Raw genomic sequence first — 23,253 nt, 5'->3', positions numbered from 1 at the left:
GTAAGAAGACCAGTAAGCTGGCCTGGTTCAGTCACTCTGCTGACTCTCAGGACGGTATGTCTGTGTCTCTGGCTCTGTGTTGTGTGTGTGTGTGTGTGTGTGTGTGTGTGTGTCTCTGATTTCATGTGTTTCCCTGTGTATTTGTATTTGTATGTTTATATTTGTCTATTTTTGTTATGTGTGCATGTTCATGGCCCATATTTCCCAACAAGAATGCAAACCCCACTTGTGATGGGTGTTTTGTGTGTGCGTGTGCGCGCGCGTGTGTGTTTGTGTTTGTGTTTGTGTCTGCGTGCGCTTTTGACTATGTTGGGACTCATCTAGCTTTGTCTCATTTGTCACAGTTTTTATTGGCTATTTAGAAGAAACTTTTATGATCGCTTTTATGGGGAAATTGGTTAATTTAGCGTGGATAATTGTATTTTTATGTTTATGTGTGTGTGTGTGTGTAGGTGTGTGTCTCATTATTTGTTTGTATATGTGTGTACTTGAGGTTTGATAGACATCATGCTTCTTATTACTCCACATCCACACAGTTTTCGACTTCAGTTACAAAAAAAAATCTTGAAAGAATGCTAGTACTCTACAATATGTGTTAGGCAAATAAGCAAAATTCCAAAATAGAATGACCCTTCCTCCATGCGGATGAATGGACAGGCTCACGTTGATGTAAATGGTGTGAAAGGGAGGTGTGAAGTGGCCAATCATCGCAAACAATAGCTGCTGTGTTGTGCCAGGAGGGAGGCGAGTAAGACAGAAAAATGTATTGCACAGCGCATAATGAAAACAACACATCAAACTGCCTTGAGAAAAGTCATGAGTGTTCTTCTTCCTCAGATGAACCACGTCTTTCTGGAATATGAATCCTCTCTCTCCCCCCTTTCTTTCTCTCTCTCTCCCTCTCTCTATTTCTCTCTATCTCTGTTTTGTCCTGTAAAGTAATTTCTTTGCCTCTGAGAATGAGTAGGTTCTTGCTCAACTAGGGGCGGGATAGTGTGGGAGAGAAAGAAAGAGAGAGAGAGAGAGCGCGATTGAGAGATTAAATGGTACAATTATAAATTGAAAGGAAAAAGCCGGGAATATGAAATGAATTGTGAATGTAAAGAGGGAATGTATTTTTTGCAGAAGCAATCATGTTCCTTTGTATGTGCATCAGAGAGAGTATGAATGCAAATGTTTGTGTGTATTTGCGTTTACAGTATGCGTGCATTCCTGTATGTGTGCTGGTGGAAGTGCACACATACCTGTGTGTATCCGTATGCGTGTGTGTGTGTGCGTCTTGCTGAGCAGTGCTCTCTATCCCCAGGTAGGAGCCGTCGTTTTCAGTCTCTGCGTGGAGCCGTGAAGAAAAACGCGGCTTTCCTTCGTAAGGCGTGTGCGTCTGTCTGCATGGCTCAACACTAGATAAAGATTTACTGGACACGTGATTCTGGACATGCAAGCGGATTGCACCCTCTCTTCCCCTATACTCCTCCTCTCCTCTCCTCTCCTCTCCTCTCTCTAACCCCATAGAGCTGAAATGTGTTCGCTCCCCTTTTTCAGTGGCCCTGGTAAATTTCCTATTCATTTTCTCCATAGACATTTCAGCAAATTCCAATATAAAGTGCTTTGAGCTTTGAACTGAATCATGAACTTATGATAGATTCAGCGAAAAATCTATATGAAAAATGAAAAAACAAAAAGGCAAGAGTACAAGACTGTACATACATTTTTTTTAGAGGGAATTATCTACTCATCCCATACAGCATTGTGCACGATGTCATCGATTCCCTTTACGTAATTTTCAACAGTGATACTAAATAATATAATAATATAATATGTGATTACTGATTTGTAATGACTTTTACCCCTCTGCACATGCTTCTCTTCATCCCTAAAAAAGACATCATGTCTAATAGTAAAAGCATGGTGGAGCGTCAATCACCAATGCAGGTTGCTAACAGTAACGTTTCTATAGTAACAGCAACCTTTCAGATTGGTGGGAACCCACTAAAGCTTGTGGGTAGTGTAGTATTTCACAAGGAACTCAGGAAATAAACATGATTTCTTAACACCGAAGTTGAACTCTACAGGAACACATATTGTTGTTTCACTATCTGCAATCTGCCTTATACTGTAATGGCTAATAATCAAATGCCTTATGGGAAAAATGAATGGGAAATTAACTTCCAGAACCCAACCTTTCAGCTCTATACTCTCATCCCCACTTATTTCCTCTCCTCTCCTCTCCTCTCCTCTCCTCTCCTCTCCTTCTCCTCCTCCTCCTCCTCCTCTTCCTCTCCCCCTGCATTGGAGTAAGCATCTCTCTCTCTCTCCTCCAGAGCTTCAAGGCTAAAGGGGACAGTGGCTGTGTCCCAACACTGTAAAGTAGTTTCTTCTCTTTGTCTTCCTTGTCCCCTTTTCTTACTATGGAGTAAAACAAATTTCAAGGCCATGTTACATGTTAAAATTATAAAATATAAAAATATTTAATATTTAATGCTCCATTACATAATCCACATTGATTTTCTCTTAATTGCCAATTTTTATCCCTGCTGCTGGCAATATTGCATTTCTCCATTGCCTTAAAATTTTGACAATGTATCATGGCCCAAACCTCTGTAATGCTATATAAGAAAGAAAGTAGAGCAAGAATGAGGAATAAGGAGACAAGGAGAGGACACAGCATTGGTGTTTTGAGATGCAGCCGCTGGTCTCCCTCCTGGGTTCCTAGGAAAGGAAAGGGTCCCAACCTGCCTGACACATCTGAACTGGAACGAGGAGAGGACAATTTCATCACAGAAAACAACTTTATTTACAGCTACTGTACATAACTAATGACCTCGAAAACATTTGTAGTATTAGTGATGTCACGGTCCTCTCTTGTTGTTCCTCCAGGTCTTGATTCCTTGCCCTAAATTCCTCTGCACTGTACCTGTAGCTATAGTCACGCTAGCTCCGATAAGAAAAAAATAATAAAGTGATAGCTTGAAATTCTGAATTTTAGCCTTCCATTCGTTTTCACCAGGCCTTTGCCATGTTTTTGTGTAAAAACTTTAGGCAATTGGTACTAATGTTAACTGAAAAACTGTGTGTTTCAAAAATAGCATTAGCTGTAACCTAGCTTGTTAGCTTGCAGCTAGCATGTGTGCTAACATGCTATCAAGCTGTTCGGGTAGGTTTTGTCCACACAATGTGACAAAAGCCTGGTGAAGAAAAATAAGAGACTAAAATTCAGAATGTCACATTATCATATTAATATTCAGAATCATGACAGAACTGCATGAGAAACCTCATGTTCCGAATATTAACACAAGGATTGGATGGAACCAGTATTTTTTTGACTTTTGCAGACTTTTGGGTCATTTTGGGTCATTTTGGGTTGTGGTTTCTGAAAGTCCTGCAGCTGCTTGAATTGTCTGGACTTGGCTGCTGGACATGATCGCATGGTATTTAGTAAATATATGAAGTTCCTTATTTGGCAGGCCTGTATGGGCACACACACAGACAAAACAATTCAGTTTCGTATGCTTATGGATCTGTACACTAGCACACACACACACACACACACACACACATCTCTCTGAGTTGTTTTACTGCCATTGTTACATTAAGGTTTCAATTAGTTATTTTCAATGTCTGTATTTAATATTTTAACTCAGCCTCACAAGTTATTTACCTTAGAGTGCGTCTGACATTGGGAGAAATTGTTAAATCCCTCCTATGATGACCCTTCCCTCTCTTTCTCGTTCCCTTCCTCCTCCTCACTCCTCTTCTCTTCGTCTCCCTCCTTCTCTCTGTGTCTCAGGTCTTTGGGGTTTACTCTAACAATAGGTATTAAACTAGTTCAGAGCTCCAGTGAGGAGAAGGCACCAGGCTGGTTATATATTTAAAAGGCTTCAGCCTCGGGAGGGACCGCAGGGCTCTGAGTGCTTTTAGCTAAGTAGCCTAGCAGCAGGTGGCACGTGTCAAGGTGGGGCATATACAGCACAGGGCAGGGTGGCCTGACGCTGAGAGAGACCGTCCCGTAACAGAAAGGTCTCAGGTTTGATCTCTGTAACAGCCAGTCCGTCCATCAACAGCCATGTGTCCTGCCAAAGTGTACTCACACTGGACACTGGACTCCTATAGTAGCTGCTCTTTCATTGTAGCTTTCTTTGGATAATCGCTAAATGCCTGAAATGTAAAATATAAGTCTATTCAAATCTTTATTGTCCAGTAAGATACATTTGGTTTGCAGATGGGGTTTAAAAATAGCACTTAACAAGGCACCAAATCATATAAAAACAGATTTAAATGTTATAACACGTGTATCAATTAAATCCAACGAAATTCTATTAAATTATGATTTTTCAGGTAAACAACCATTAGGTCATTAAATCTTGCATTTTGACTGCAGTTGGGTTACATTTACTTGCTTCTGTAATGGCAAAATGTGATTTTCCCTATGGTTGACTTTTGAGGGTTTAATCTGTAATGTGGCCCCTGGTGTAGATGGGAACTAGACGCAGTCAATATGTGTCATAAGCATTATTTTATCATAAAAGTGTGATAATATGCCATGTATGGATTGTAACCATGAATCACTGGAAATGAGAATCCCAAGTACCAGGCTCGACAGATTCTAAAGATATCAAACATATTTGATTGTCATATATATTTTGCAGCATTGGTTTTAATAGTTTGAGGAATGGGTAAGTAGGAAAAAGTAAAGTATTTCAATAGTGAAAGTCAGTAATAATCAGTGGTGTTTCTATGGTGTTCCGTGTCAACTCAAGTGGTATTGACATGTTTAGGTCAGGCTTAGCAGATGTCAATGATATCAGCATCGCAGATTTATTGTTCTGCATTAATTTAACTTGAGGAGGGGGTATACATGAACAAACATATTTCACACATATTTGCATATTGCCATTCAGGGGCATATGCTTTTCATTTCAAGTCTTGCCATTTTTTTCTGGTTTATATGTTTACACTCTGGGGCTGGGAATGACGCATGGCTGGATGACTGCTGCCCCCTTTAGTTTGGGATGACCTACTGCATGCTGAGGAGACTCAACACTGCATGGCTTTGGCCTGTTCCCCGTTCATCTTGCAGTTTGATTGGCTCAGCATTATTTAGTCATCTTTATATAAAGGCATATGTCTTCTGAGGCTGGTTCAAAACTCCATGTGCTTAGGCTACAGTGCATGTTCACTACAAGTTGTGTTAGTTTTATATATGTTAGAATGTGAATTATATTTGTGTATGTTATATTATTTTTTTCTGATAAAATATTGTTTTTGGTTCATTTGGGACTGTCTTGTGGATTCCATGAAGACAAATGAACCTGCCTCTGTTCATTATTTGTTATTATTTAGATGGTTCCCCCCCTCTTTTCTCTGAAGTGATGTCCTGTAGCATTAGTGAATCTGTATTAGTAATTAAAGAAACGTGCAAAACCATTAAATATGAAGGTAGGAATATAGGAGGGCTAAATGAGGGGTTGCAGAATGTGTCTGGAAAGTGATTTCTTATGCATGTCTGAATTGTGTTACCGGAGCTGATAAAATAGAGCGCTGAGCAACCAGCATAACCACACAAAAAAGTCAAAAATAGATTATTTTGGAGTCAAAATTATGACTATTTTGTATTTTAAGATGACTCATATCTTAAATGCTCATCATGTTCTGTGCCTTCATGCTAGCAATGATTTTGTAAGAATAGGTGTTCCTTTTTTTAATGGTGGATATCTTATTTTAGCGCTAGAGGCATTCAGAATTATATCCAGTATCTGGCTCTGCCACCCAGAGGGCTTTACAATAAGTGTTTGAGGTGACAGTGAGGAGAGCGCATCTCATTCCCGCAGGCAGACACAGACTGACAGAAGCAATAAGAAGCCATGTATCACTTCATATCAGCCTCTCAACCAACCATCTCCCCATCTCTCCCTCTCCCTCTCTCTCTCTCTCTCTTTCTCTCTCTCTCTCTCTCCTCAGTGCTTACATCACTCCCTCAATCCAGCTCCGTCCCGTTCTTGCTGTTTTTTTTCCAGTCTGTTCTCCCACATGACTTTTTTTCCTCCCTCCCTATTTCACTCTGTCCATTCTCCATCCCTCTCTCTTTTGCTCTCTCCCTTCCCATCCATATTACTCCTTTCCTTCTTCCTCCCCTTCTCTCTACCCCCCTTCCCTCCATCCCTCCTTCTCTCCATCATTCATTCCCTCTCCCTCTTCTTCCCCATGTCCCTCCCTCTTCCCTCAATTCATCCTCGCCTCCATCGCTCCCTCCTTCCCTTCCTCTTCCTTCCATCCATCCTTCTTTCTCTTCTTCACTTCTTGTCTTCAAACAAGGATATTATGACACATTTCTGATCTCCTCATAGCTTCCTAAAACAAATTGGACTCTGCGTAGTTTCTACCTGTTCAGACATCCAAGAAAAGATCTTTGGAATAGGGAGTGAAATTTTGGATGTTTGCTGCAGCATAAATCCTGCCAAAGCTCTCACAGCTTGATTAGAGTTTAGAGGATTGAATAAAAAGCATTACAAGGTTTTGTTAAAGACTTGGCTGCAATTAAGCTCCAACATCCCACGCAACTTTTGAAGACCAAAGACGAGATTCTACAACATATTTTTTTCTCTCAATCTCCTTGGGCTATAAAATCACAAGAGGATTTTGTTGAGATTTTATTCACCCCGAGTTAAGCCGTCCCTCAGCTTAAAAGTCAAAATCCATCCCCATAGCTGTTTCAGAGGTTTTGTCCCAGCATCCCGAGCCAGTCAATTTAGCTGGGATGGAAACTTTGTGCGTAATTAGTTTAGGCATTCAGTACAAAATGTGAGAAGTGTTTTATCGACTCAAGGGTATTTGGGAAGCAGTGCTTCTTAATTGGTGGGTTTGGATCAGAAATGGGCCACGATGCTGACTGGTGGATCCCTACATGACAACAGTATTTAATGAGTTTGGATCCCGGGGCAAGACTCATTTACTCAATATTTGTCTAAGGCTGAAAAAGTTGACAAACTTGTAGAAAGGAAGCCATTTTAACACCAACAGGGAAGCAGCCATGTGGATTTTGGCACAGACTTGATCTATAGAGAAGAAATAAAAACAGATTTTGAACTCTGTGTGACCCAGTGTCCAGTGGAGCTGCTCAGTAGCCGCCAATACAAGACTGTGGTTGTACTGGGCAGCTCCCAGGTGTATACAGTATGTGTTACTGTACGGCTATAAAGCAGAATGTGGCTGGAAAACAGCATCTGTCAGTGGGCTTGTAAATTCTTGGGGTTTGGACCGAGAGAAAGGATTACAGTAAATAAACAGTGGAAGAATAATATGAGGGAGGATGTACTACCCATCCCCCTATCATGTTAATTCATCTCTCTTTCTTTTTCTCTTTCGCTCTCTCCTCCTCTGTTGTTCCAACTCTCTCTCTCTCTCTCTCTCTCTCTCTCTCTCTCTCTCTCTCTCTCTCTGTCTCTCAGTGAGTATGCCAGCCAGTGAGAATGAATCGGTGAACACAGACAACGCCCCCGGGGGAGACGTGGAGGGCGAGACCTGCTGTACCCGGCTAGCGTAAGTGCTCCACCCCTCTCTCACCCCTCCTCTCTCCTCCCTCTCTTCTTCAGCTCTCTCCATCATCCTCTATCAATCCCAAGGATGTACATTAGCGCCACAGTGGTAGCCATGGTAGAAGTCCTTCATCCTGCATCTATCCTGTATTACGACTGCAGCAGCCACTACACCTATTCTTTTTGGACTAAACAGGCATATTGGAGTAGAAAACTTGGGTTGCTGAAAAAAATGACAATATTTAAATCCTCCAATCAGGTCCATTTGGGCTCTAATCAACAGTTCAGCAGTAGTGCAATCAGTATCAAAATCACAATTACTTTATTCAGTTAATACATTATGTGTGCACAAAACCTCCAACATGTAAACTTTTCAGGAACTAAGAAAAGCAGCCTTGTTTTTAGCTTGACCACCATGTTTTTTTTTGTTTTTTGTTTTTATCCAATGGGGTTTTGAAAGGGTTTCATGAACCCAAGGGTCATAGAATTTTCTCAACCCAGAGAGAACCATGTAATCCTTCAAGTGAAGTTAAAACATGAAAATCACCAAAATGTTTTCCCCTGACATCAACGATATCTCAAGTTTGTTTGTTTTATTTTGTTTATTTATATAGCCCTTTATCACAAGCATGCCTCAAAGGACTTTACAGGGAGAGAGCCTAACTCGATCTAACTGATCAACAATCAGCCACAGAACAGAACACAAACAAACATCAGGAAAAGCACAGGACACGCAAAAGCAGATTTCTTGGTGTCATGTAGGTTTTATCTGCAAAGCGCTCGCTACAGAAGAGGTCAGTCACAAAGCACTTTGCAGAGAACATTACATAAGTACATGAATAGAGAAAGAAGCAAGAGCGAAGGGGCACAGCACGAGGCCAAGGCGCATATTGACTCACGTGGTACAAGGGCAACCCGATCATCATTTGGAACCTCGCAAGGACCTCACATACAGTAGAAAAGTGGGACATCTATCACGGCTATATGTCATCTAATAATAACCCAGCTTTATTTCCTCTTCCTCTTCCTCTTCCTCTTCTGCTCCCTCCCTCCCTCTCTCCTCTTCCTCTCTCTCTCTCTCTCCTGTGTTTGCTGGTGAAGTGCTTTCCTCCTCCCCTCTGGGAGCTGACGAACAGCTGACTCACTCGCTCTCCCTCTCCCCTCTCCTTTCATTCTCTACATTATTCAAACGAGTGCATCGCTTTCTTTCTTAAACGCAAGGCCACGCAGGAGCCGTGACCCCGCCCACCGAGCCCACTTCAGCTTCTGTTATTCACAACACACACACACACACACATTCATAAGCACACACAAACACACACACTTGGACATGCGCATGCCAAGTCATTCACATTGTTGTACATAACATGGCTGGAACTACAAAGAATAGAATAGAACAGAGAAGAAGCACATAAAACAGACAAATGCAAGATGGAATCGAGTTGAATCAGAGAAATGAGAGAGATGAGCAATAGTAAAGCCAGGAGACACACTTGGATGGCACACTGTTGTTTTTCTGTTTTCTCTGTGTCCATCTGTTACTTTGTTTTTGTTTTGTTGTTTGTGTTTATTTGTCCCCTCTTCAGACGAAACAACTCAACACTAATGACACGTCATTTTTGGGACTTTAGGAACTGCCATAAACCTCAGATTGAATGCCTAATTAGCTCCAAAATGTTGTAGCATGGCTAAGGTTTAGATTTCATATTGACTAAAATTCTACCTGCAAATGCTATTAAATGCAATACTGTCCACCTCTCCACCAACAATCCTCTTGTTGGGGCAGAGGATGTACTTTTCTCATTCATAACTTTTAATACTGTTATAGAATAAAGCTCATTTCAATATCAAAATTCAAACGAAATGCGGGTCCACAGAATCCATCTCCCATTAATTGTCTATGGAGCAACGTTGAAAGTTTGAGTCTTGCTTAATTGAGTCTCCATGACCATAAGAATAATATATTCTTAAACTGACTGGTGCTCAACAGGACTACAAACAGGCCCTATGAGCCCTGATTCTTCTGAAGTTCGGCTTGGGGAATTTCCTCACACTAGTATGGAGATAACGGGAGAAGGACGAGTCAGACTTTCCGCGTTTGTCAGTTCTTCTCCTCATCGCTATGGAGACGGACCGCGGGGTAGGAGCTACTACGGCGCTCCCTGATCTCATAATCTAGATGGACACGGAGAGGAGAGACGTGTCTACTGTCAGCCTCCATATCCGGCCAGTCAGTCATTTTATTCTTTCATTCGGTCAGTCAGTGAGTCATTTTATTCCTTCGGCCGGACAGTCAGTCAATCCATCTGCTTTCACGGACAAAATCAGTGCATCGTAGCGCCTGTCGCAACAACTCCCTCAAAGCTTCTTCATTGTTTTTCTCTTTTGATTTTTTTTGCAACCATTCAAAATTATTGTACAAACAATACTCGAATTACCTACTTACATGAAAACAAATTAAGATTCTGGGCTGTTTTGCCATAAAAAGAGCCTTGGAGACACGGCAAGACACTAACTTGAATTTAACCAGCCACTTTTGCTGTTTTAAAGTTTGGTTTCATCATGTAAACCATTGGCTAGTTGAGTAGAAAGTCTCTCCAGCCTCAGCCGAAGTTTACCAGCATGTGGTGGGTGGTAACTTCTCACCCTGCTGTTAGCATAGGAGTGTGTGACTGAGTGTGTGACCTCTGCTCACACTGTAAGTCATAGATTCAGCCCACAATAAAATAATTTAATCTGGTCGTGGATGCAAATTTCCAACATGGGGATATTCTATTCTATTCTATTCTATTCTGTCCTCTTCACTCTTCTTTTTACTTTCCTTCAGTTTCTCTGCTCATTTCTTTGCCTCTCTTCTCTTCTCCTTTATCCAGAGACAATGTCTTCCATGATCTCTTGTCCTCAGTTCTTTATGTATGTACCTTTTACTGTTACAGTGGTGGACAATCAACACACATTCCTCCAAAAGAAATTGAGTTTTTTCAGACTAGGGTTGATTGGAAGAAATCTAAACTCAAAGCGTTGTTTCTTTTGACTGGATGCCACTGTATACATGTTTGCAGGGGGTGATTTGTTCAAAAGAAAAGGGGTGGAAATAATGTAATATTCTACTCCTAAATCTATTGATACCAAGGGGATGTAAATGAATACACAGATTTTCTTTTTGGCAAATATGTTCTTTGATCAACTTACAGTTGTGCAATGAGAAGGATGGTGGCGGTTGAACTGATGTTTGATGCTAACATGTTCACTGGATGTTACAAGCTAGTTGCATCTTAAAGCGCCACCGAACTCCTAATGATCGACGCACACAAGAAGTTGATCAAAGAGCTTATTTGCTAAAACATCTGTGTATTCATTTAAGTATTTGTGCTAACGAGAGACCCCATCCCCCCTTTACCCCTCTCAAATCACCCCTTTCATGTTGTGTACCTGTGTGTGTGTGTGTGCGTGTGTGTGTGTGTGTGTGTGCGCGTGTTATGTGTGTGTGTATAATCCATTCTGTTTTCTGTGTTCCAGAAATAGGATCTCCAAATCCAAGTTCAGGTTAGTACATGTTGTTTACCATAGTCTGTTATCTCACTCGCTCTGATGTCTCTATTGCTGTGGAATTTGTTTGGTCTTTGGATGTGTGTGTGTGTGTGTGTGTGTGAGAGAGAGAGAGAGAGAGAGAGGGGGAGACACAGAGAGCGCTGGTCCTTACAAAGATTTGGTCATTTTCAACACATTTCTGTGTGTTGTTCTTTGTAGGAACAAAAACATCTTGTGTTGCTTTTGAACACATGCGTTCATACATGCTTCTATGAACACACTGTGTTGTGAAAAGTCACACAAGGTGTTGTTCCAAATTACAATCACACAAGTGTTAAAAATGACAGCAAGGATGTGTGTCCACTGTGTTGTGTTGTGAGTTGTGTCCCATGTAACATGTAATGTGTGTGTGCATCATGGCAGAAGCCACTGTGTGCCAAAACTGACTCCAATCAACTCACACACACAAACAGAAGACTGGCGAGACATGAACGCTGAACGGGCAGAAAGAATACATCCTGGAGCGTTGTGTTGATCTCTTTCAATTGCGTCACAAATCTCCTCGCAGCCACGTCTGGTGCCATCATGGAGGTCCAGCGGAGACTTAGCTGTGTGCAAATAACGGCTAAATATATAACAACCAGGCTAGAAAAAGAGTGTGGGTGTGGGTCCATTCAGTCACGCTATAAGTCAAAGTGATTAGTCTGATAAAGTACATTTGTTAAGTAAATTTGTTTCCAGATTTAGGTTACCGTGACACTGTGGTCGTCTTGGAAGGATCTAAATCTTTGCTTTTTTTATCTAAACTTTATGTATTTCCCTATTTTAAGTAGTTCATTATCATATTAACATGTTATTATCTCATCATTTTCCAGTTAACATTTGAAGGTTATTTAGGAACAAATTCTTGCAATTTCCAATTACAAGTTACCATGTTGCCTAGTTAAGTTTTGCTAATACTGCAGTAGTAATAAGGATGTGTTAAATCTGGATGTTCTGGATGTGTAGGTAAAGAATTGCGTCAGTGTATTGGTTAGTTGGATTCCTCCCTCAAAGTGGCCTGGGTGACAAATACAAAAGACAGTCTGAAGCGAGATTCATGCTTCGCTGCTCCGTCAGTGATTAGAGCAACAAAAACACGGTTTGCTGCCTTTAACGGTTTGGTTTGTTTTCTCTCAGTGGGATGAATTGAAGAGTGGCGAATAATGAAATCACACAGTTGTTTAATCACTTGGAAATGGGCGTATTTCAAAAAATAGTACGATGACCCTTCCTCCACAGTTTAATGGACTGGTTCACATAGATGTGACTGGGAGGTGTGAAGTCGCCAATTACTAAAAACAGCGGCTGTTATTTTCATTGGTGGAGGCCATGAAAGGTATAAAAAGAGTTTGTGCGCAGTACATCACAGAATAACATATTGAATTGTCTAAAAAGAAAAAAAAAACATTCTTTCCGCCCCCAAATGAACCACTTCTTCTTTTGAAGCATGAATTTCCCTTGAAGTCTGAATCAAAACGCACCATATTTCACTTTAAATTTGTGCTTTCAATCATCTTGTAAGAGTAGGTGTACCTTTTTTTTTTCTTTTTTTTTCCAAATGGTGGCTATCTCGTTCTGGAACAAAGCTCTTCGTGTTGGCATTGCCTTGGTGTGAAACGTCTTTGAGGATGACTAACTCTGTTCCACAGCGCTCCTCTCAAACAACAGACAACCACGGGCTGAGGGGTGATGTCATCACTACGCCGTAGACAAACTAATTGACTCTTTCTTCTTCTCTCTCCCCCTCTGTTCGTCTTTTCGCTCCGTCCCCCCGCTTCCTCTTTTGATCACTCTTTCTGTTCTTTTCTCATTTCTCCTCCCTCGCCCCCTCGCTCTCCCTCTGTCTTTCTTTTTCCTGTCATTACCGCTCTCTTTTCCCCACCTCTTCTCTCTCCTGTCTTTCTCCGCCTCGCCCTCCTTCCCTACCTCTCTCTCTCTCTCTCTCTCTCTCCTCAGTCGGTACTCTCGGAGGTGGAACAGGTTGTGTAGGAGGAAGTGCCGGGCGGCGGTCAAATCGCAGGTTTTCTATTGGCTGGTCATCTTCCTGGTTTTCCTCAACACTCTGACCATCGCCTCCGAGCATCACCAGCAGCCGCTCTGGTTAACCGACGTACAAGGTACAAACACACACCCACACACACGTGCGCATACACACACACACACACACAAACATGCACCCATACACCTACATGAACACCTCTTTTCTCTCTGATCAGAGCAAAAAGATTCACCTTTTTGCATCTTCTGTCTTTCTCCCTGCGTCCTTTTCTCCTTCCTCCCTTCTTCCAACCTCTTCCACTTTCCTCCCTCCCTCCTTCCTTCCCTCCTTCCTTCCCTCCATCTCCAGACATAGCCAACAAGGTGTTACTGGCTCTCTTTACCGGTGAGATGCTGTTGAAGATGTACAGTCTGGGCCTACAGGTAGGAGGCTAAGTTCACAGTTCAACAACAACCATGGGGTTTTTAACACATTAAAACACAAATAACTCACTCACTTCGTCAACCAAGAAAAATTCAAGCTTCTGCTATCTAAAGTCACAATTTTTCTGAACAAGATGTCACTTTATTTGCATATTTTAATGATGCATTTCTCAAAATTCATACTGCAAAAAAGTTTGTGTGAATTCTAATCTTCTGTCTCTGTTCTCTTCTGCTTGCTACCCGTTAACTGAACTTCTCTCGTCTCCCCCTCAGGCGTACTTTGTGTCGCTCTTTAACCGCTTCGACAGCTTCGTGGTGTGTGGAGGAATCCTGGAGACCATTCTGGTGGAGACCAAGATCATGTCTCCGCTCGGTATCTCGGTGTTGCGCTGCGTACGCTTGCTGCGAATCTTCAAAATCACCAGGTAACACAACAGAGTGCTGCTCAGAGGGAGTGTGCATCCCTCTGTCCTTCCTCAGGGGCGTTAACTCTACTCACTAGAGCAGATACATAAAAACGTACACACACACATACACACAGGAAGACTTATATACACACACTCATAAACTCTCATACCCCCCCCACCCCACACACACTGTTGAAAGTCACCTACTACACAGTGCGCTACAGTACACTTGTGTTCTGTGCAGCACTACTGGGCAATGAAAGTCAATAGGAACCATTGTGTTATCAAATGTCCCCGGGACGCGCGCTCTCTCTCGGGCCGTCAAAGTCAATAGAAAGTCAATAGGAAAGGTGTACAACAGAACTTTTAACATCAGGTTCTTGTTGTGCATGGTTACCTCCTATATAAAAGTAACAAAGTCGTTATCAAAGTCATCATGGGACGCGATCAGGAAACCAGCATCAACAGAAAATGTCGTGTACAACAGGACTTTTAACATCAGGGTCTCGTACACGCTTAGCTCCCGTGTGAGGGCAAAAAAGTCAATAGAAAACGACTGTTATGAAAAGTCCAAGAGGCAATCAATAGAAGTAGTCTGGAAAATAAAACTTGAACGTTGCATTCTTATTGTACAATGAACATTAATTCTCTGTCCATCTCAGCAAATCCTGTTCTAACATGGTTGTGTGTGTGTGTGTGTGAGAGGAGAACCCCATTGCAATATGGGTATTGTAGTTCAGTCTTAACTTGATGCCTCTCCCCTAGATACTGGAACTCCCTGTCCAACCTGGTGGCCTCCCTGCTCAACTCCGTCCGCTCCATCGCTTCCCTGTTGCTCCTGCTCTTCCTCTTCATCATCATCTTCTCCCTGCTCGGCATGCAGCTCTTTGGGGGAAAGTTCAACTTCGACGAGACACGACGCAGTACCTTCGACAACTTTCCCCAGTCTCTACTCACTGTGTTCCAGGTAATGATAAAAGTTTGTGTTGTTCTGTAGCTGTGTTTTCTTTTTCATCTATGTCTATATTCCATTTTTTGTTTCTGGCAGTTCAATCTGTGTCCATGAAATTACAATCTGTCTCTTCTCTTCCTCTACTTGTACAGAGCAAAAAATCTCTATCTTACTAAGTCATTTAATCTAGTATTGAGTCTTAAAATCTTATTTTTCCAAAAATAAGCAAAAGAAAGATCTGCCAATGGGGTGAGATAATGTGACTTGTTTCCAATGAATATCAACTTGTTGATGAACTCAACTTTGATTGAAGGTGACACCTTTTTAGAAAAATCCTGGAAAAAGTGAAAATACATTGGTAACAGTAGAATTATCTCACCCCACTGGCAGAAGTTTTCACTTTTTCTAAGAAAAAAAAGATTTTAAGACTGAATATGTGACTAATAAATGACTTCTTAAGATGGCCATTTTTTTGAGTATATCTGTAGATTCTGACGGGTTAATGGCAGCACTGTGGTCTGGATATGATCATTAAACACACATATTGATTATTAATGTATTGATTCTGGGTTACCTATCTCTACAGATCCTAACAGGAGAGGACTGGAACTCTGTGATGTATGATGGCATCATGGCGTACGGTGGACCGTCCTTCCCCGGCATGCTGGTCTGCATCTACTTCATCATCCTCTTCATCTGCGGAAACTGTATCCTGCCACAGCTGAGGGCGAACTGGGACAGCTGCAGAACACACTGGGTGTTATGGATCTGAAGGGGAGGGGAGGGGCGATGAACGGTGACAAGCACTGAAAAATCGACACATGACAAATCCGAGACAAATTGAAGATTGACAGAAGCATTTGTTTTCTGGTTTGATCAATTTGATCCGATCAAGTGAATGAGAATGTGATTGATTGTAATTTGAATTAATTTGGATTTGATTTCCAACCCTTATTTAACCAGGCGAGTTGACAGAGAATGTGTTCTCATGAATGATGATGAATAAAGATCACTAATTAATCACTTACACCACCCAGAATTTTTTCAAGCCAACCACAAATATGCTGCTCCAACCTGATTGGTCACTCCTTAACCCCGCCCTCCCTGACCAGACATCCTACTGAATGTCTTCTTGGCCATCGCCGTTGACAACCTGGCCGATGCAGAGAGCCTGACCTCTGCCCAGAAAGAGGAGGAGGAGGAGAAGGAGAGGAAGAAACTGGCCAGGTAATGCAGAAAGAGAAAGAGACAGACAGTGAGAACCAGGGGAAATGAGAGCAAGATGAGGCAGAGACATATAGAGAGGAAAACGGAGACAGAAAAGACAGCGGGAGAGAGAGAAAGGGAGAGGGAGCGTTTGGCCAATTCCCACAGCATTAAGGGAGAGTTTAAGCTTACAGTGTCCTGGATGGGATTTTCATGAAGTCTACTTACTTGAATCAGTATAACATCGAGGTATTCAAGGGTACTGAAAGACTTGAATCCTTGACCATCTGAAAAATCAATGTACTCAAAAAGCCTGACAATTATAACGTATTATCAATTTTTTGGACAGGCTGACATGAGCCTGGTTTGCTCTACAGAGCTGGCCTGAGCATTATCATTATACGTCCCACTGAGTTTCCTCCCAAACCAATTTTATTGGATACTTTTAGTGTCTCGTTGCCAACAAAGGTAATTTGTCCGCTGGGCTTTTAGTGCAGCTGAAGGGTGATGGCGTTCCCCTCACTGGCACAAATTATTAAATGTCTCCCTCTTGGTAGCTATTGATTTAAGGAGAAATTGTGATGGAAAACAACCATTTGCCTGCCCACTATCCTCTTTGTTCGATTTGAACAACACACCCACTGTCTGTGGTTAAAATACAGCCCATCACCAAAGACACAATCTCTGTTTGTTTTGTCTTTCTGGTGTTCTATTTTAGCTGTTCAAAAGACTGGAGTCCACAGCTTTTTTAAATTGGATGTGATTCTGTGTAACCCAGTGGTGGAGCGTGGCACTAACACTGCCAGGGTTAGGGGTCCCGTTCCCACTGGGCCACCCTTACTAAAAACACATGCACTGACAATGCTGGAAGGCACTTAGGATAAAGACGTTTTCCTTCCCTCCCTCCTTCCCTAGGACGGCCAGTCCAGAGAAGCGCCACAACAACGAGAAGCCTCCTCTGGAGGAGGAGAAGAAGGAGAAAATAGAGCTGAAGTCCATCACCTCTGACGGAGAGACCAACACTGCTACTAAGGTACACACACACACACGCACGCACAGACAAAAGCAGTGACAGACTTCAGTGAGTGCTTGAGTGAGCAAGCGAGTAAGTGGGTATGTTGACAGAAAAATGAATGAATGGATGGATGATTGTATTTCTCTCTCTCTCTCCCTCTGCAGATCAACATGGACGACTACTGTGGAGATGAGAGTGAAGAGAAGAATCCTTATCCTGCCAATGACTACATAGGTAACACACAGCCCAGCCACAAACCAGATGTGTGTATGTATGAATGGATGAATGAATAGATAAATATGAGAATTTGTACCTTGCCAACAAGTACGCAGGTCCCATGTGACCTTTTACCGCAAATTAAGAAAAATTCTCACCTCACCCAGTGTGCTGCATATTTATACCTTCCCATGAAATGATTCATCTCAGCATAGGATGTGAGAAATTAGTGTAAATGACTCATCGTTGTTACACAAACCAAGACTTTTACATACGGCTGAGCTACATCATTTATTTCGACTTTTTTATCCAACAAAAATGTTTCATCCCTTGCTTCCAGATAATATGTAAATGCATACAGATGACCACTGATGGTGTTTTAATTTATTTTGTTATTTAAATGTTAATAAGGTGCTATCATTCCCTTGTGTGACCTTGTGCTGAGGCACCTATAGTTATGATGCAGTAAAACACACATTAAGACACATTAAGTCACCTTCTCCTCTCCTCTCCTCTCCTCTCTCCTCTCCTCTCCTCTCCTCTTTTTTCTCCTCTTCCTCCCTCCCATTAGGAGAGGATGAGGAGGAGGAGCCAGAGATGCCAGTGGGTCCCAGGCCGCGGCCGCTGTCCGACATTCAGCTGAAGGAGAAGGCTATTCCCATGCCTGAGGCCCGCGCTTTCTTCATCTTCAGCCACACCAACAAGTAAGAAACTGAAGTCCTTTTGTACCAATAAGTAAGACATTGTAGTTCTGTCTCTCCATCTTCCTCTCTCCCTCTATGCCTTCTCTTTCATCACCCTCTCTCTTTTCCCATCTCTTTCTCTCCATCCTCTCTCTTCCTGTCTCCCATCGTCCCTCACATTTTGGAGTTTCCTTTGTTTTTGTACATGTAATTGAGGGGATGAAAAAAGACTCACAAACATTGCCATTCTCTCTGCATCTCTCTTGCTCTCTCTCTCCCTCTTTGTCTCCAGATTCAGGGTGCTGTGCCATAAGATCGTCAACCACAACATCTTCACCAACCTCATCCTCTTCTTCATCCTGCTCAGCAGCATCAGTCTGGCAGCAGAAGACCCGGTCAAGAACGACTCCTTCAGAAACCAGGTAACACACACACACACACACACACACACACACACACACATACACACACAAACATTGTATCCATCATTAGTTGCCCATTCTGCATTTATTCTGTACTAAATGGATTAGAGCCAACAGTAACGTATAGAGGAGCAGAAAGAGACAGCAAGAGGCTTATTGTGACTGGCCTGTTATACTTAATGAGATTGACTCCAGAGTACTATAGCTGTGATTAACTTCATGTTAAGAAGATATGAGACGCCTATTAAGGCTTTTGCATTTATTTAGCTTTTAGTTTACCAGGCTGGCAAATTAAGACTATAGCATTTGCAATGATGTACTCATAAGGCAACATGAATCTTTCTATATTAAGTACTGTTATTAGTATTAACTCTTATTGAATCAATTTACACCCATAATTATTTTAAGGCTCCAAGCTGAAAGTGTAAGAAATGTCACCTGTTAAATTCTAGGCTATATTCTATAGTCTATATTCAACCTTAAAATCAATGCTCATCACCAAAATATTTGCTGTTTGTAATTATGATGTCTCTGCACTCTGGTTATACACGCTGATACAGCCTCAGCCTTTTGTTTGTATGTTTATTGTTTAGTGTTTACGGCTGTAATTTGCGGAATGAATGTATGAACTGTAGTCTAATTAATGTAATGAATGAGCACTGTGTGTACTGTGTCTGTTTTTGTACATTGCTTCGCCTCTTTGTTGGCAAGAAAAATCCCCCAGGGGGCTAATAAAGATCTGTTCTATTGTATTTTCCTTAGCTATGGTATAGGCTGCTCTATATTAGTCTAGTCTACCTTAATTAACCTTAGTCTGAAACAAAATAATATAGCCTGTTTTTCACATTCTGGTCTGTTTTTTAAGTCTATTTTAAGTCTAGCCTGTGTTCATTATCCTTAGCCCTAAACCTCAGCACCATGTTGTACGATGTGGTTTCAGATCCAGAGCTGTGCTATAGTCGACTCTATGTTCAGCTTTAACCTTAAAGGCCTTGGCTGACTTTTTGGGAGTTTGGCCCATTGGTCACCTTACCCAATGTGTGATGACAGGATTAGTGCCAAAATCATCTCTGTGTCTCTGGTAGATAGCTCTGTTCAGTGTGCCTGCTAATGCTTTAGCATACAATGTGTTAAGTAATCAAAGGCAAGTAGCATTATCCTAAAAGTTAGAAAATTAGAAATGGTAAGTTAATTTTAATGGCATGCGTCTAAACTTGCTAGGCTTGTTTTAGGGATTGGTAAAAGAAATACATAAAATTTTCCAAAAATGCTTTGGAACTACTTTCAGTGGCAGAATATCTCTCTTCTCACAGCACTTCACTAATGATGAAGACTGAGATTTTGTTTTCAGAGGTTCTGAATCTGCAAACCATAGAATATACCAACTTTGTATTACTAAAAGGTTTATCTTCATACTTTGGATAATGCTAATCACCTACGATTACTTAAAATACTGTATGCTAAAGCGTTAGCATGCACACCGGACAGAGCTATCTACCAGAGACACAGAGGTGAATTTGTTACCAATTCTCGTATTGGGTAAGGTGACCAATGGGACAAGTCTTGCATTGTTACTGTAGTTTTATCCCTAAACTTGAACATTGTGATGCTCTATGTTGTGGTTTCAGATCCTGGGCTATGCAGACCACGTCTTCACTGGACTCTTCACCATAGAGATCATCCTCAAGGTAATATTCAATGTTTACAACATAGGATTAATGCCCTGCTTGATCCTTCTATCTTTAAAAAATCTCTTTATCAGGAATTGAGAGACTGGTTGATTTTATCGTGATATCTCTGTTTTTTGACAGTTTGCTACAGTATGCATTCTTTGTAGTTTTATTTGGTCCCAAACTCATGGAACATTTTCTACACTTGGGGATTGAAGTTTGCGAGATTAAAGTTTTTGCTGCTAATATTTGGCTCTGCTGCTTACAGACCTGCAAATTTTGCTGGTCTGTAATTTTTACGGCATCAGGAGATAGTGCCAGATAAAAGTTGTCAATCACAGAAAAATACACTGGATTGATTTTCATATGATTTTCTAGTACTCATGGGATGTGTCCTTTGTGGCAGACCCCTCTCATCTGGCACTCAAAGCAGGTTAAAATAAACACCAGGAACTATGCAGATACTATTTAATCCAGGTCTCTCTGCTCGGGGTTAGAAGTAAAGCCAAATTAAAGTGCATCATGTCCTTAGCATCACTGCCCTCTACATGTTGCTTCATGAATGTTCCCTCTGTACTGTACTAAGACTGTGAGTGATTTGACCTCTTTCTTTGGCTCCTAAATATGAACTTTGACCCCTGTAGATGACAGCCTATGGAGCCTTCCTCCATAAAGGTTCATTCTGTAGAAACTATTTCAACATCCTGGACCTGGTGGTGGTCAGCGTGTCCCTCATCTCTTCTGGAATACAGTGAGTACAGTAGTTTTTTACAGTATGTACCATGGTTTTATAGTCTGATCTTTAGCAGATCTCTTGGCCACTCGACGCTTGACAAAGCTCAGAAGCAGTCACTCACTGCCTTTGCATTTTAATTAAAGTGAGTTTTGAGACAGCGTGCATTTAGATTACCAACGTCATTTGGAAGCATTCCCAGCCCACACCAACCTGTAGCTACAGCAGCAACGTTCATTCGCTCTCAGAGGCGTTGTTTAGTTACACAGCTGAGACACTGAAGGCTAAATGACTTGCCATCTGCTGGTCAGTGGGTCTGGAGGGCTGACAGAGAGAACAGCGACCAGTCAGCCACTTGGTGACTAGTGTTTGAAACATTTCCAATAGCAAGAACACACAAATCAAGCTGTCAAGCGGCTAAGTGGGCAGAAAGTTTTGGTTTGGAACGTGACCTATGCTTCACACTTCTCTCTCTTCTCTAACAACTTTACACCTCATTACTCCCATTCCTCTCTCTTTATGCTGTTTATTAAATATGTTTTAATTCTCTGTTTCTAATAGCTAATATCTCCTTGACATGCTGTGATATTTCTGCTGTTTAATATGCTATACTACACTCTCTGTCTCTGATGCTTAATAGCCTAGACTACTCGACGTAAGTCCATATTAGTCCGTATTAATAACTCCTTTAACAGACTCTCACTTTAACTGTGCAAAAAAGTCACTCTTTTGATTTGGTATTCCTATGGCCTTGGAGAGTTTAGTCTAATATTTGTGGACATAAGCAAGTCTCCCTAAAAGTGAGAAACAGGAGAGCCCAGACTGATGCCATCAAGAGGCGTAGTTTAGTGCCATTCCATTGACAATGAATGGGTGACTTATCTTCCTGAACACACTGGATGCTTACCTTTTTTTTTTTTTGTTCCAATTGTAGCGTTATTGTTTTTGAACCAGAAGACGTGGCAATCTTCTCCCAGAAAATTATCCTGTCATACTGTAGTCACCTTTCCCATCCAATTGATTGTCAGTGGAGTTGTTCATCTGTATGATGTCATAGATTTGGGGGCGGGGCAAACTCTGCTCTCTAGTCTCTGGGCAAATTTAGCTCTCCTGGGCCATAGGAATGACACGTGAATGCTAAAATTCAGTGGTTTTCCCCGTTAAAGGTAGTGTGTGGGATATTCCTTGAATATATCACAGTCAAATGAACTGTGATAGTGACCATCGGCGCTACATTCAATAGACCCTGTGAACTGCTTGTTATTGGCCAGTTTAATTTCTTACTCCATCATGCCATTGTTGCTGCTTTGTAGTCCAATTGCCACCCAAGAATTAACAAAGTATCTATCTATCTATCTATCTATCTATCTATCTATCTATCTATCTATCTATCTATCTGTCTCTGTCTCTGTCTCTCTCTCTCTCTCTCTCTCTCTCTCTCTCTCTCTCTCTCTCTCTCTCTCTCTCTCACTCTCTCTCTCTCCCTCTCTCCCTCCCTCCCTCTCTACTGAGATTAAGCCCCCAGGCCAGGACAGGCCTTTCCTCTCTCTTTCAATTTGTCCCTTACTAGTCCACTTAAAAATAGGTTTTCGGCAAGATTTTGTGGCAAATTGAACTGAAAAACACTCAAATTGTTCCGAGATGAGACATGAAGCAGAGCACCGGGGGTTTCCGTTTGTACCGTCAATAGAAAGCATCTTCACTGCTGATTTGACCGTGGTATATTAAGTACTACCTTTAACTGCCTTTAAACTTTAACTTCCCGTGTAAAAAGTCCTTCTTGACTTGCACAATGGGTCCTTTCTTTACTTTCTGTTTAAAAATCACTTCTGTTTAACAGTGACAAAATCTCTCCCTGATACAAAAGGAGGAGAGTAACGTCACTCCCTTTAAATCACTCCCTTAAAAGGATACATCGACATTTGAATTTCACTTATTTTTCCCTCCTTATGCCTTTGTCACATTGTGGGAACACGACTGTGTATTTGTTCTTCAGATAACTGTCATTAGCATTTCTCATTGAAAAAAAAGGTACAGCTACCTGCTAGCTTGATTGTTAGCTTGTAGCTATTGGTGCCCATTGATTTCAATTAGGAATGCAAAAAAATACTAGCAGAGTATATTTAAGATAACCGAAGGACCAATGTATAAGCTTTTCCCCAACAGTATAACTGTCAAATTCAAAATGTCAAGGTATTCATTTGATTCACACCCTTTGACTGTATAAAAAGGCTTTTCTTTTAAGTCACTTCCTTTAGATGTAAAGGTCACTCTCTGTGGCCTTCAGTCTGTACTGACACTCTTTTACAGTAGAATAACGCTCTGTTTGCCTGTAAATGCCTATTTTCGTTTTTGTGTTTGTCTATGTGTGTTGTACTTGTTTGCGAGTGTGTTTGTCTGTATGTATTGTATGTATTTGTCTG

General features: G+C 41.5%; 1 protein-coding gene across 1 annotated transcript in view; it reads left to right on the top strand.

The window, feature by feature from the left end:
* Nucleotides 1–23,253, top strand: part of cacna1c (calcium channel, voltage-dependent, L type, alpha 1C subunit) — a 205,541-nt gene that overhangs the window by 146,481 nt on the left and 35,807 nt on the right. Inside the window, exons 11-25 of the mRNA XM_078281956.1 lie at nt 7,446–7,536; nt 11,052–11,078; nt 13,062–13,222; nt 13,453–13,526; nt 13,800–13,951; nt 14,699–14,900; nt 15,472–15,592; nt 15,998–16,112; nt 17,007–17,124; nt 17,271–17,340; nt 17,894–18,026; nt 18,298–18,427; nt 20,056–20,115; nt 20,742–20,848; nt 21,471–21,485. Coding sequence (XP_078138082.1) covers nt 7,446–7,536; nt 11,052–11,078; nt 13,062–13,222; nt 13,453–13,526; nt 13,800–13,951; nt 14,699–14,900; nt 15,472–15,592; nt 15,998–16,112; nt 17,007–17,124; nt 17,271–17,340; nt 17,894–18,026; nt 18,298–18,427; nt 20,056–20,115; nt 20,742–20,848; nt 21,471–21,485 — 1,576 coding nt within the window. The remainder of the gene's footprint in view (nt 1–7,445; nt 7,537–11,051; nt 11,079–13,061; nt 13,223–13,452; nt 13,527–13,799; nt 13,952–14,698; nt 14,901–15,471; nt 15,593–15,997; nt 16,113–17,006; nt 17,125–17,270; nt 17,341–17,893; nt 18,027–18,297; nt 18,428–20,055; nt 20,116–20,741; nt 20,849–21,470; nt 21,486–23,253) is intronic.

This window comes from Centroberyx gerrardi, chromosome 24, assembly GCF_048128805.1.
Source record: "Centroberyx gerrardi isolate f3 chromosome 24, fCenGer3.hap1.cur.20231027, whole genome shotgun sequence".
Taxonomy (NCBI): Eukaryota; Metazoa; Chordata; class Actinopteri; order Beryciformes; family Berycidae; genus Centroberyx; species Centroberyx gerrardi.
This window is presented reverse-complemented; position numbering and strand designations above follow the sequence as displayed.